We start from the raw sequence: 13,160 nt of genomic DNA on the forward strand, positions 1-13,160 counted from the left end.
TTAGGCCTTTTTAAGTGTTAACTGTATTTACATTGTTATGCAACACATCTCCCGAAATTTTTCATTTTGTAAAATGGAAACTCCCACCATTCTGTTACTTTGACTACCCTAGGCTTCTCAGATAAGAGGAGTCATATGGTATGGGATTAGTTCTTTTGTAACTGGTTAGGCCTCTAGGTCTTGGGCTGATTTGTTCTTCAGTCATAAACAACAACAGCAGTGCTGGTCAGATTTTAAACTCACAGGCTCCCCTGCCACTGGCCTCTGTGGCTGGAGTCAGGGCAGCAAATAGTGGGCAGGGTGGGAGTCTGGGGGGATGGGGAGTGGGAAGCAATGAGAGGTCTTGGTGTGCCTTGGGCCCTGCTGCCAAGCCCGTCTCCAGGGACACTCACTCAGGATGCCCGCAGTCTGAAGGCAGTACTGTCTGTCCGCTGGGCAGAGGAGAGTTTCACAACTATTGAGGCTCAAGCAGGTGAAACAGGTGGTGACCTCATCCTTGGTCAGAGTCGTAGCTGCAGGGGGACCTAGGGAGAGAGGAAGATAAGCCCACTGGAGAATGACGTGTGTGTATGCGCGTGTGCATGTGTGTGTGTACATTCTGGGCACATGGATATAAATGTACTGCATGTGTGCACATCTGTTATGAGGCAGTTTGCACACACAAGCACACATGCCCGCTTCCCTGAGTGCACACGTGATTGTGTGTCTCTTGTGTGTTCTGGAACTGTCTGCAGCAGGGTGGGGATGTTCACTTGCGGCTCTGTGGGCCCGTGTGAGAAGTCTGGGTGCCTCCCTGTGTGAACAGAGCACCTCTTTACGGGGATATACGTAAAGCTGGTTTTGGGGGGTCTGAACGTGTTTCTGCATCTGGCTGTGTCTGGGTTCCCGGCAAGGTTTAGGGTGCTTGGATACAGATGTCAGAGTACAGATGCGAATGTCTCCACAGATGTTGCTACAGTGTTTCAGCATGTCTGTGTATATTTTGTACTTTTATATGTTTGTGTGCTTGTACCTGTCTGTGTGCATGGACCTGACAACAGAGAGTCCCCGCCTGGCTGTGTTGCAAGCCCATAGGGACCATATATGGAAAAATTCCATATCCTGTCTTCTGGTTGTTAGTTACCCTGTTTTGTCCTTTCTCCTGTCATAGTGTAAATTTTGAGCTCCTGGGTCCACTGGTTGTTTTTTTTTCCCTCTTCATTGTAATCATTAATTTAACCCACTGTTTACTTTTTAAAAGCAAAACTCCAACAGCTGGTAATCAGAGGAAGCCAAGGGGAGAAGGGATTCTCCTCTGCATCGCAGATCTGACTTTGCGGTGCGGTTTTTAACAAAAGAGGCTCCCACAACCCCAGAGCTGAGGGAATGCTGCTCTCTCCAGCTTCGAAAATTGCCTTTCTTACCTCTGAAACGTCTGTTGATTCTGCTGAGCTGTCTCACTTAAAAAAACTGTTGCCCTGGTAAACACAATCTCAATTAGCATCTCTCTTTTCTGGAAGACAAAACTAACTGTCCGTGTTCTTTCTTTGCTAAGCCGAGTAAAGACGGTTGGCAAATCTGTCTTCTCTCACAAACAAGGAAGTGAAGGAAAGAAAAAAGACCACAAGATTTCTTGTTAAACAGAGTTGTGCCTCTAATCTCACTTACATGACAGGATGCTCATGTTTAGAAACGTGTGCTTCTCTGTCGGTATGTTTTGGGCACCGGGACATAGATGTAGATGTCTGTGGGTGTGTGGATGTTCCAGCATGATTTTCTGCTTCTAGATGTGCTAAGTAGTGTGTGTGTGTGTTTGTGCAACCATGCATTCGGGCACGCTGTATATGAGTAACTGTGCTTTCTGAGGGCATATTGGTTGGGGGGGGGGCGGGTGGATTCCCTGGAAACACACAGGATTGGAAAGGGCAGAGAAGGTAGAAACGGAGGAATTTAGGGTTCAAGGCACTTGGTGGGGTGGGAGTGGCCACACAGTCGCATTCAGGCTTGCTGGTGAGATGAAATCCAGATGCTTCCGGGCCCAGCGTCGTATTCACTTGTAGGTGGCACACATTTGGGGTAGCACAGCCCTTCAAGATTTGGGGACCCCTGCAGAAACGGGGGGAAGTTGCAAGGGGAGACTCAGAACCAGAGCCTTTCCACCTTGATTTTCAGACTTTCTTTGAAAATTCCCATCTGTCTTGATAGTTCTGTATGATTTGTTTCCAAATCTGCCTAGTCATTTTTTTTCAGGATTTTATTTATTTGTCAGAGAGAGAGAGCATAAGCAGGGGGAGCAACAGGCAGAGGGAGAAGCAGGCTCCCCGCTGAGCAAGGAGCCCAGTGTGGGACTTGATCCCAGGACCCTGGGATAGTGACCCGAGCTGAAGGCAGGTGCTTAACGGACTGAGCCCCCCAGGCATCCCATGCCTGGTCATTTCTTAAAATCTCTTGATGTCAGCTCATTTTTGCGATTCTAATTTTATTCCTTCAAATATGTCGCATATAGTTATGTTCTGCATCTGATAATTACAAGAGCTGACCTCCTTCTGAGTCCACATCTCTTGTTTGTTGCTTTTGGTCTCACTCATGGTGACTTGTTCCCTTGTGCATTTCAAGAACTCTGACTTGTGAGCTCATATTTGGTTGATGTTGACCTTGGGGGGTGGGTGCTCCCAGGGGCTTTTCACTTGAAAGGATTTGTCTTTGTTTATACTGTGAACTAAATGGTACCACCAACCAGGGATCATTTCAGTCACCTTCCAAGGTCCCTGGCTTAGGCGGGACTCTAAGAGTCAGCTCCCCAGCCACGCCGTGGAGCCCAGACCTAGTCACCCATAGTAGCATGTGACCAGCATTTATTCCCAGGGCTACTGTGCTTTTTGTATTTGCTTACTGTTCTTGTTCTGATTTCTGCTCATATTTTTACCTTGTTTGGGGACACTTGGAAATTCCCCTAACTTCCTATATGCCCCCAAATGCATGGAAAAATATTTTTGTATAACACCTACTTCATCTGTGAACAGTGGCTTACCAAGGGGGACAGGAATGGGAGCAGGCTCTAAGGAGGTGTACTCTCTGTGAAGCAGTTAAAAACAACAATAAATCTGACTAGTGGCACCTGGCTGGTTCAGGCAGTACAGCATAGGACTCTTGATCTTCGAGTCCTGAGTTTAAGTCCCCCACTGGGCATAGAGCTTACTTTAATAATAATAATAGGGGCACCTGGGTGACTCAGTCATTAAGCATCTGCCTTTGGCTCAGGTCATGATCCCAAGGTCCTGGGATCAAGTCCTACATCAGGCTCCCTGCTTAGCAGGAAGCCTGCTTGTTCTTCTCCCAATCCCCCTTCTTGTGTTCCCTCTCTTGCTCTGTCAAATAAATAAAAATTTTAAAAAATAATAATGACTAAATGTCAATCTTCTTTTAATCACCATATCCAGCATTTTTCAGCATATCACGGCAGTGATAAAATACTTCTCCCCCACAGCAGACTACTCCCACCACCTATGTCTCCCCACCCCCAACCTCACCCCTTCCCTGTATGCCACTGTTTGTAGCAGGAAGACCCTGCAGGGGATCCACTCTCACAGAAGCAGAACCCCAGACTTCTCCCTTTCACTTTGTTGGTTTAATAGTCTCTCCTCTGGTCAGTGTGGTCCTAGTTCAAGCCTTTCACTCAAACAGCCTCTGTTCCAACCATTTGCAAACACATAATGGTGATTTTAAAACAGGGCGCCTGGGTGGTTCAGTGGGTTGGGCCGCTGCCTTCGGCTCGGGTCATGATCCCAGGGTCCTGGGATCGAGTCCCGCATCGGGCTCTCTGCTCAGCGGGGAGCCTGCTTCCTTCTCTCTCTCTCTCTCTGCCTGCCTCTCAGTGTACTTGTAATTTCTCTGTCAAGTAAATAAATAAAATCTTTAAAAAAAAAAACACACCTGCAAACTCTTTGGTACACGAAGAGGTGAGGGTCTACACTTCCTCCCCTTGAAACCAGATGGACTTCTGTGGCAGTGTCAACCACTGTAAAATGACATTATGGGACTTCCGAGGCATGATGTGGGGAAGCCCAGTCTACCCAGTGTGGAGAAAACACACTGGAAAGGCCCAGAGTCTACAGGTGTGAGATGCTCAGCGAGCCCCTAGTCGCTCTGGGCCCTGCGTTCCAGCTCCGGCCACCCTCTGCCCGGGATCCCATAAGACCCTCAGAACTATCCAGCTGAGCTCTTCCACAATTCCCACCCCATAGAAACTGGAAGAGCAAATAAAACAGTGACCATTATTTTAAGTCGCTACATTTCTGAGTGATTTGTGAAACAGCAGTAGGTAACCAGAATGCATGTGCAAATGGACCTCAACACTTATTCCTCTAATTCATGCAGGTGGGAGGGAGGCCTGCCTCCCCAGGTATCTCCTGAAGGGAAGGAACCCTTACCTACATTCCATGTCCCATTGAGGGTGACACACATGGTCTGATCACCGGTGCAGTTCATGACCAAACAAGACTCGCATGAGGCTGACTCATCCCCGAAACAGTAGTGACATTTCACTCCGTTGAGCGGGGCCTCAGGTGCCACATCTGGTGGGGGGGAGTGTGGTCAGGGTGGGATGAAGGCTAAGAAACACCCCCCCCCAACACCACAGCCCTCTGTTCTCACCACCACCCCCACCACAGTCCAGAGCATTTTCCTCCAAAGTCAGACCAGTCTGGTCTCAGTCACTTCCTTCCACCCCCGAAGACATAGTCTCAGCAAACAGAGGTGAAGGTGTGGCTGCCCCACACTGGTCATTTGTCCTAAATGAACCTTCGGGCTGGATCCTGTAGGATCTTTTATTCATTCCACAAACATTTATTGAGCACCTACTGTGTGCAAGGTCCTGTTCTGGAGACACAGCACTGACCACAATGACAAAAGCCCTCCCTTAGGGGTGCCTGGGTGGCTCAGTCATTAGGCATCTGCCGTCAGCTCAGGTCATGATCCCAGGGTCCTGGGATCAAGCCCCGCATTGGGCTCCCTGCTCAATGGGAAGCCTGCTTCTCCATCTCCCACTGCCCCTGCTTGTGTTCCTGCTCTCGCTATCTGTCAAATAAATAAATAAAATCTTAAAAAAAAAAAAAAAAAAAAGCCCTCCCTTGAACACACTGAATTCCAAAAGCCACGAAAAAGCGATCATGTTATTTTAGGTTTTAAGACATTGTGGTGTTCCGCCAAAGAGCAGGGCTGTGGCCTGTAGGCTCTCCACCACCTGATCAATTCCAGAACTTTCTTAGATATCTGAAATGTTTAAGAGAAAACTGCTTAAGCATATTTCTCCGGAGTCAAAACTAAGCCACCAATCATTTTCATGTGGGTTTATATGGTAATATTGGCAAACAGAAAAGTTGACTAAAGAGGGGCACCTGGGTGGCTCAGTCAATGAAGCGTCTGACTCTCAACTTCAGGTCAGGTCATGATCTCGGGGTCATGGGATCGAGCCCTGCATGGGGCTCTGCACTCAAGAGGGAGTCTGCTGGAGACTCTCTATCTCCCTCTCCCTCTGCCCCTGTGTTCTCGTTCTCTCAAATAAACACATCTTTAAAAAGAGAAAAGAAAAGAAAGAAAGACATGTGGTGGGTTCCCTTCGGAATGTGCTGCGAGCATAAAATACACCCGAGATTTCAGAGGCTTAGTTTGAAACAATAAAATATCTCGTTCTTAATTTTATATTGATTACATACAGGTCAAAAGAATGTTTTAGCCATATTACCATAAATAAAATACATTATTAAAGTTAATTTCACCTGTTTCTTCGTACTTTTTAACGTGGCTACCAGAAAACCTTTCCCCACGCCTATGGCACATGTTGCATTTCTCCTGGGCAGCGGCTGCTCTAGACTCTCCATCAGGGTATTCCGAGACAGTCCCTTTGATCTTTCTTTATACGTAGAAATTTCGTCTAACGAAGTTACAATCATAACCGGCATTTTCTACACCCCCCAGCATGCCAACCTCTCAGCTTGGAACTGGTGGTTTTATTTAATGAGCAGCACAGCTTTTAGGAGGAGGGAAATCCCGGTTGGCTGAAAGGACGGCCAGGAGCCCTGAGTGTGGAGCTGTCTCGGGTCTCCCCCTGTTGCTACACCTGCCAAATACAAATTCTTTCTTTGGACAAATAACCAAGCAGCAAAAAGTGATCTTTATCGCCACTCAGGGCTGGGTCTGGAGTGAGGCCAGCAAGGAGCCGCTCCCTCTCAAGGTCATGCAAGTGCAGAGTCAGCGCCTGAAAGTGAATGCCTCCTTAAATTTTGCACCCTGGGGCCTCGCTGGCCTACCCTAGACTGGGCCTGCTGCCAGTCCTACATTGCTTGCTCCATTTGGCTAGCCCTCGGGGGAGCTCCTCTCCCAAGGAGAAACAAAACTTTGGGGTTCCTCTCTAGCCTCCCAGTAACTCAGTGAGTACAACTATAATTTCTCCAGTGCCTGCTACCAGCTAGCCTTATGCTGGGAGGCACCCCCTGAAAAGCTCAAGTTATACCCATTTTCCAGCTGAGAATACTGAGTTTCTCCTTGCCCTGGTCAGCCAGGCAGAGCTGGAAACTGAGGCCAAGTTCCCACAACACTCTACCTGGGGGTGTGCCTCCCAAGGCCTGCCAACAAACCTTGTCGTGTGGCCCCTTTGCAGGTGATCTCACAACACGCTGTGCTGACCCAGAGACTCCAGTGGGGGCCATAGGTCAGGGAGTAGACACCTTCTCGGCATTCCCCAGGGATGACACATGACCCATTCTTGATGACAGTTCCATTTTCTGGGGGTCGACATTGATGCGGAGAGATTAGAGATTCTTGCCTCTCCCGACCCCGGACCACAGACCCATCTGTGGCAGTCCCCAGAGGTCGATCAGGGACCTCAGCTGGCATGGAAGCCCCCGCAGCTCCAGCCCCACCCCAGTGGCCCCAAACTGAGCTATGAGGCAATTCCTGCAACCTCTAGTCCCAGGGTGGTTCTTCCATGCCTCCCCTGCCCCAACCCCTGCCCACCCACTTTGTTGGTCCTCCACCCAGTCCCCATATGACACCCCCACCCAGCTGCATCTGGCTGAACAAGCAGGCTTCCTTGGCAGCAGGACAGGTTCTCTCGGTACAGTTTCCCAGCAGAGAGCAAGCTGGACATGCCTTGGACGTCCCTGTGGGGAGAGAGGTATGATCAGAGCCTGTGGTTTAAGGAGAGAGAGAGAGAGAGAGAGAGAGACACACACACACACCCACACACACACACAATTTTCAAGACTAGGACTAAGGGCTGGGGTGGGAGGGCAACTTCCCAGAAGTGTGTGACCTTTGTTCCAGATGGGCAAAGTTCAGAGCCAGGGATCAGCATCTCTAAGCTGGAGTGGGGGAGGGGATGGGGGGGTGATCCCAGCCTATCTACCACTTCTCACCAGGGGATCTCCCTCACAAGCCCGGAGTTGAACGTATAAAAATGGAATGTGCCTATTGGGCTAAGCTGGGAGGAACTGCGTCCGACCGGGCAGCCTTCTTGTTGACCTGCAGAGAGGCATGTAAGGGCTCTTCCGAGAAACCTCAAGGCTCGAAGATGCGTGATTTGAAAACAGCGAACCTCATCTCATACACCTGCCGCTTACGGATGAAAATACGACCAGGAAACTGAAAGCAGGTGGGCTCAGAGTCTCCCTCAAGGTCACGCAGTGAGATCCTGGCTAAGTGCCAGGCCACTTGATCCCCAGCCTGGGCCAATGGAGGCAGAACTAGAACCAAAGTGGGAGGCAGCTAGGCAAAGTAAGGAACGGTAACTGCTCTCCGCTCGTAGTAAGAGTCCGTTTGGACAGGGCTATGTATGGCCTGATACTATTCTAAGCTCTTAAAAAAGCTCTTCAAACACACTAATTCCATGGATGCCCTCATAGCTTTTTTTTCCCCTCCCCAACAGTGCTTTGAGGCAGGGGGATCATCACCCTTATTTCACAGATGGGAAAATAGAAGCACAGAAATGTTCCTTGACTTGCTTAAGGTCACACAGTGAAGAAGCAGCGGAGCCAAGATTTGAACCCTGGTAGCCTGACTCCCAAACCATGGTCTCAAGCCCAGTTCAGCTGCCTCTGCTAGACAAAAAGCCAAGGGGGGAGGGGGCTGAACCTCAGACTCTGAAGCTAGATTCACGCATGTGAACCTGGACTGTCTCTCATGGCTCTCACTTGCTCTCAGGGACCACACACATCGTGCCTACCTGCTGGGGTGGCCAGCGTCCCCCAGAGCGCCAGAGCAGTGAGGAGTGGAAGCATGATCCTGGCCGGAGGGAGGAAGCAGGACACAGGTGACCTGGCCTTTTATTCAAGGGCTCTGGCTAGGGTAGCAGCCCTGGGAGACAGAGAGAGCAAACAGCCTAGGAAGATAGTGGCCCCACCTGCCCTCCTGGCCCCTGGGACACTTGGGCCTGGGGCAGGGGCTTAGGGAGCATGGGGATGGGGAAACTGAGTCCTGAGAGGCACACGGGAGAAGACTGAGCTGCTCCTGAGGTCAAAGAAAGACAGATGGGTGTGCTGTTATTGTTATTCCTATTATTAACAAGTCATTCAGAGAGTCATTCCTGGTCATTCCAGAGAGATGTTAACCCATTGAATTCTTACCACAGTCCTACAAGCCGTTACCCTTCTTCCCAGAAGCAAGACAGTATTCCCAAATATTAGCTGTCCATCAGAACAGGCTGTGGCAGTAACAGCTTTGGCCGACTGCTGGAGTGGTGGCCTGGTGGTCTCTACTGACCTGGCGTTTAGTTTTGAGTTGCTGGAACAGGGGGTGTCCACAGGAGGGCCCAGATAGGCCAAGGGGGGGGGCATTCAGGGTCTCAGGATAACAGATTTTTACCAACCAGATCTGGAGGTATTTCAGTATTTTAACAGCTGGTACAGTTGAAATGAGCCCTGAACTTCCCCCCACCACTCCCTAGTTGTATAGGGAAGGAAACCAAGTATCAGAGAGTCAGGAAGGCCCAACTCCAAAGCCACAAAGTGAGGACAGTGGCATAACCAGGATGTGAACCCAGGCCTCTCAAACTTGACTGCCTGGCTTCACCTCGAAGGAAGAGGGAAGACAGCCCCCTACCTTTACCTGGAAAATGGCCTACCCCAGCCAGAGGAGGCCGGCATTCCTCTCCTGTCCCTGCCTCAGACTGGGCAGCCTTGATTTGCTCATCTGTTCAGTGGGAATGAGGTTGATCTCAAGCACCCCATGAGGGGCCCCAGGACTTGATCTCCATCAGAGTCACCCCTTCACTGCTTTGACTCCCCACTTGCCTCTCCTTGGAGGTGTAACTCTAAGAATACCCCTTCCCTTGTTTTGGTCCTCAGTGCGACGGACCACTAAACTGGCATACCTCGGGGTCTACCGCCAATGCTGGATCTGCAGCGGCTACGTGTGTTGGGAGGATTCATGATCGTGACACTCAGGCTCTAAGGAAACCACACGCCCACCCAGAAGAAGATGAGCACGTTAGTGCTAGATGGCCTGGGTTCAAGTTCCAGTTCTGCCCACTTCAAGCTCAGTGGCCTTGGGCAAATCATGTCACCTACCAGAGCCCCAGTGTCCTCCTTTGTCCAACACCTAAAGTAGGAGGACCTATGTCAAAGGATTAAATGGGTCAATGTATGCAGAATGCTGAGGACGATAGCTGCTCTCACCATCCCTCAGCAGGGCACCGGGCAAAGCTGGCACTGACCTCTCCCCTTGGCTCGGAGGAGTGACCCTAAACGAGAGAAAGGACCTGTCCAAGGTCAATCCAGGCCTGTCCGGTTGCCCAGACACCAGGGGAGGAGCCCTCAATCAGCAGGTACAACCAAGGAGCTTTCGCCTAAAGGAGGGGGGGATCCTGCGGGTGGCCTTTGCTGTGGGGTGCTCTGGTAGGGAGAAGTTTAGGGAGGAGGCCCACCACCTTCCCGGGTGGACCCAAAGCCCTTTGGTCCAGGAGAAGTGGGAGGAAGAGAAAACAGGTAAGTCCACCGGTCTGGAGTCCGGAGTCTGGAGTCAGGGAGCGGCTCTTGGTTCTCCGTGACCAGAAGCCTGTGTCCTCAAGGTCAGCTGATAACACCGCTGGGCAAACAGGCTGGAGGCCCGCACAGACGCGAGGTGAAGCCTGGGAAGGGGTAGAAACGTAAGCAAAGCACGCGTCTTGCCCTTCGCCGGAAACCTGAAGGTCAGGGACCGTAGGAGCGGTTACGTCACGCACGTACAGGTGCATGGGAGGGGTTACGTCACGCACATACAGGCACATGGGTGCGGTTACGCCATGCCCGTACGGGATGGGTTACGTCACGCACGTACAGGCGCACGGGAGGGGTTACGTCACGCACATACAGGTGCACAGGGTGGGGGTTATGTCACGCACGTACAGGCGCACGGGAGGGGTTACGTCACGCACATACAGGTGCACAGGGTGGGGGTTATGTCACGCACGTACAGGCGCATGGGCCTACACACGCCCTCGAAGCCACACATCCCCTCCCGCGCACAGTGAAGCGCTGTTCGGCCCCTAAAACCCTCCACTCGGAAATAATGTGACCCGAGTTACAGTTTCCTCTCCCCTCCTGCCCCGGTAGATAAACGTACCCTTCCGCGGTTCTGTATTTTCCCATCGCCGGGTGTTACAGACGGTGTCGCAATGAAGAACTTCTCGCCGGTGTCACTTGAGCCGTGTTCCAAGTTCCCGCAAGGGGTAAGTGGTTTTACGATGTCAGAGGTTTTTCTACGTGTGTCATGTTTGATAGCAACTGCAGAATCACCCTTTTTGGGACGGTCCCGGCTCACACTCCCACCGGCCGCGTAAGGGAGTGTCTGTTTCCCCACCCATTCACCAGCTCTGGGTGTCATCCAGCTGTCCTAGTTTTGTCAGCTTCTAGGTGAAAGGCACGTGGCAAGACGCCAGTGGCTGTGAACTCTGCCTAGCTCCCGCCATCAAGAGATGGAGTCTGAGGGATGCCTGGGTAGAGTCTGAGGGATGCCTGGGTGGCTCGATCAGTTGAGCATCGGCCTTCAGCTCAGGTCATCGTCCTGGAGTCCTGGGATCGAGTCTCGTATGGGGCTCCCTGCTCAGTGGGGAGTCTGTTTCTCCCTCTCACCCTCCCTCTCTCGTGCTCTCTCTCTTATTCTTTCTCTCTAAGGTAGATAAATAAAATCTTCAAAAAGAGGAGAGAGGAGTCTGTTCCCACCTCCTTGACTCTGAGCCAGGCTTGGAGCTCGCTTTGACCAGAGAAGACCCAAGGAGCGATGTTGCCTAAGTTGAGAGTCTTGGTGCAAGAGGACTTGCGGCTTCTGCGGTCCCTGCCTTGCCCCTGCGACCCCTCTGTCACAGTGGGAATGAGCTTGCCTCCTGCAGCCTGGAGGACCACGCAGAGGGAGGCCTGGGGCCTCCCAGCCAGCCCGGCCAGGACCTACAAGGGAGGCCATCTGAGACCAACTGGGTCTGCCAAAGCCCAGAACCTTGAGGCTTGGAGCTGATGCAAACAATACAAACAGCATTGTTGTTCGACTTTTAGAGGAGCCATTCGTGTTTCCCCTTCTGTCCTGTACTAATGTTTCTGTTGATTCACTGGACATAGTTTCCCATGGCTACAAAGTGCCACAGACCCAGGTGGCTTAGAACAGGAATGCGCTGCCTCACATCTGGAGGCTGAAAACCCAAAACCAAGGTGTAGGTAGGACTTCTGTCTCTCAAACCCGTGGGGGGAGTCCTGGCCGCCCCTTGCCAGCTTCCAGTGGTTTTACTGGCCACCTTTGGCTTACAGTTCCCTAACTCCAGTGTCTGCTCTCACTATCTCATGGCCGCCTTCCCCTGTCTCTATTTTCACATTTTTTTTTTCTTTTTTATAATTATTTTTTTAAAGATTTTATTTATTTATTTGAGAACAAGAGAGAGGGAAAGAGAGCACACACAGGGGGCGGGGTTGAGGGGAGGGACAGAGGGAGAGGGAGAAGCAGGCTCAGCCCTGAGCAGGGAGCCCCACACGGGGCTCAATTCCAGGACCTCCAGATCATGACCTGAGCCAAAGACAGATGCTTAACTGACCTCAGATACTTAACCGACTGAGCCACCCAGGAGCCCCCAACATGGTCATCTTCCTATGAAGACGCTAGAGACATTGGATCAGGGGCCCATCCTACCTCACTGTGACATCCTCCCAAACACTGACATCAGCAGCAGCCCTATTTCCAAGTAAGGTCACATTCTGAGTACTAGAAATTAGGATTTCAACATAGCTCTTTTTTTTTTTTTTTTTTTTTTTCGGTTAGGGGGCGGAGTTTGGGAAGGTGGAGGAGGACACCTTCAACCCTTAACCAGAGCTCTTTAGATATTAGCAACACTAGCTCTTGAATTGCGGTGATTATTTCTTTTTTTTTTTTTTTTTTAAAGATTTTATTTATTTATTTGTCAGAGAGCGAGCACAGGCAGAGTGGAAGGCAGAGTCAGAGGGAGAAGCAGGCTCCCCGTGGAGCAAGGAGCCCGATGTGGGACTCGATCCCAGGACGCTGGGATCATGACCTGAGCCGAAGGCAGCTGCTTAACCAACTGAGCCACCCAGGTGTCCCGCGGTGATTATTTCTGACACTGCAACTAAGTGGTGGAACTTGAGCTGCAAGGGGTCAGAGATGGGAACACTTTTCTTCTTTGCACAGATTTTTTTTCTCCTCTGGATCCCTCCTCTCCGCAGGTCAGCTCCACCCACTGAAGCCAGAGGGACCCGTGGAGGACAGGATGGAAAGAGGCTGGGGTCTTCCAGCCCCTGGTTCTTGTCTCCCTAGAGTGGCAATACTCAGGGTGACAGTTATGCCAGACTGGGTTCGAAGCCTGACTCTGCACCTACAGGCCATTACAGGCAAGGGACTTAGCCTCCTGTATTGGTTCCTGTGGTCAGTGTAACAAATTAGCATTCACTTAGTAGCTTAGTAGGATTGTATTCTCCTACAGCATTGGACATCTGAAATCGCAAGTGAATTCTCAGGAACCAAAATCAAGGTGTGGGCAGGATAGTGCTTCCTCTAGAGAGCAAGGTTGCCTTGCCTTTTCCAGCAGCCAGAGCGGGACTCCCAGAATCCCTCTGTTCTTGGCCCCCTCCCCCACCTTCAAAACCAGCAGCAAAGCGTCTTGTCTCTCTGACCCCACTTTCCTACCCCTGTCTATAGTCAAATGTCCCCAG

The 13,160-nt window shown here is 51.0% G+C and overlaps 1 protein-coding gene across 3 annotated transcripts; it reads right to left on the bottom strand.

Annotated features, from left to right (window-relative positions):
• Positions 1–12: 12 nt before the first annotated feature.
• Positions 13–10,797, bottom strand: LOC309853097 (uncharacterized protein). 3 transcript variants are annotated; one of them, XM_082710816.1, is made up of 11 exons: positions 10,576–10,797; positions 9,970–10,102; positions 9,689–9,715; positions 9,543–9,588; positions 9,347–9,422; positions 8,201–8,331; positions 7,038–7,139; positions 6,615–6,761; positions 4,410–4,553; positions 1,946–2,085; positions 13–524 (listed from the first exon to the last, which is right to left on the bottom strand). In XM_082710816.1, exons 6-10 carry the CDS (start codon positions 8,253–8,255, stop codon positions 2,069–2,071), a joined length of 465 nt encoding a protein of 154 aa, XP_082566942.1. In that variant the 5' UTR covers positions 8,256–8,331; positions 9,347–9,422; positions 9,543–9,588; positions 9,689–9,715; positions 9,970–10,102; positions 10,576–10,797; the 3' UTR covers positions 13–524; positions 1,946–2,068. The 3 variants fall into 3 exon arrangements, 1 of the variants encoding a protein (XP_082566942.1); XR_014305511.1 differs by lacking the exons at positions 13–524; positions 1,946–2,085; positions 4,410–4,553 and adding an exon at positions 5,671–6,235 and having other exon boundaries at positions 9,689–10,102; XR_014305512.1 differs by lacking the exons at positions 13–524; positions 1,946–2,085; positions 4,410–4,553 and adding an exon at positions 5,671–6,235 and having other exon boundaries at positions 9,543–10,102.
• Between the last annotated feature and the right edge of the window lie 2,363 nt (positions 10,798–13,160).

This window comes from Mustela nivalis (genome assembly GCF_964662115.1).
Source record: "Mustela nivalis genome assembly, chromosome: 18".
In the NCBI taxonomy this organism is placed as follows: Eukaryota; Metazoa; Chordata; class Mammalia; order Carnivora; family Mustelidae; genus Mustela; species Mustela nivalis.

What these genes read in the sequence shown, in the direction of transcription:
- LOC309853097 (XM_082710816.1), bottom strand. Translation starts at nt 8,255, where the DNA reads ATGCTTCCACTCCTCACTGCTCTGGCGCTCTGGGGGACGCTGGCCACC. An exon ending in GACGCTGGCCACCCCAGCAG is followed by an intron (nt 7,140 to 8,200) that starts GTAGGCACGATG and finishes CTCTCCCCACAG; the next exon opens with GGACGTCCAAGGCATGTCCA. An exon ending in CAAAGGGGCCACACGACAAG is followed by an intron (nt 4,554 to 6,614) that starts GTTTGTTGGCAG and finishes CCCCCCCACCAG; the next exon opens with ATGTGGCACCTGAGGCCCCG.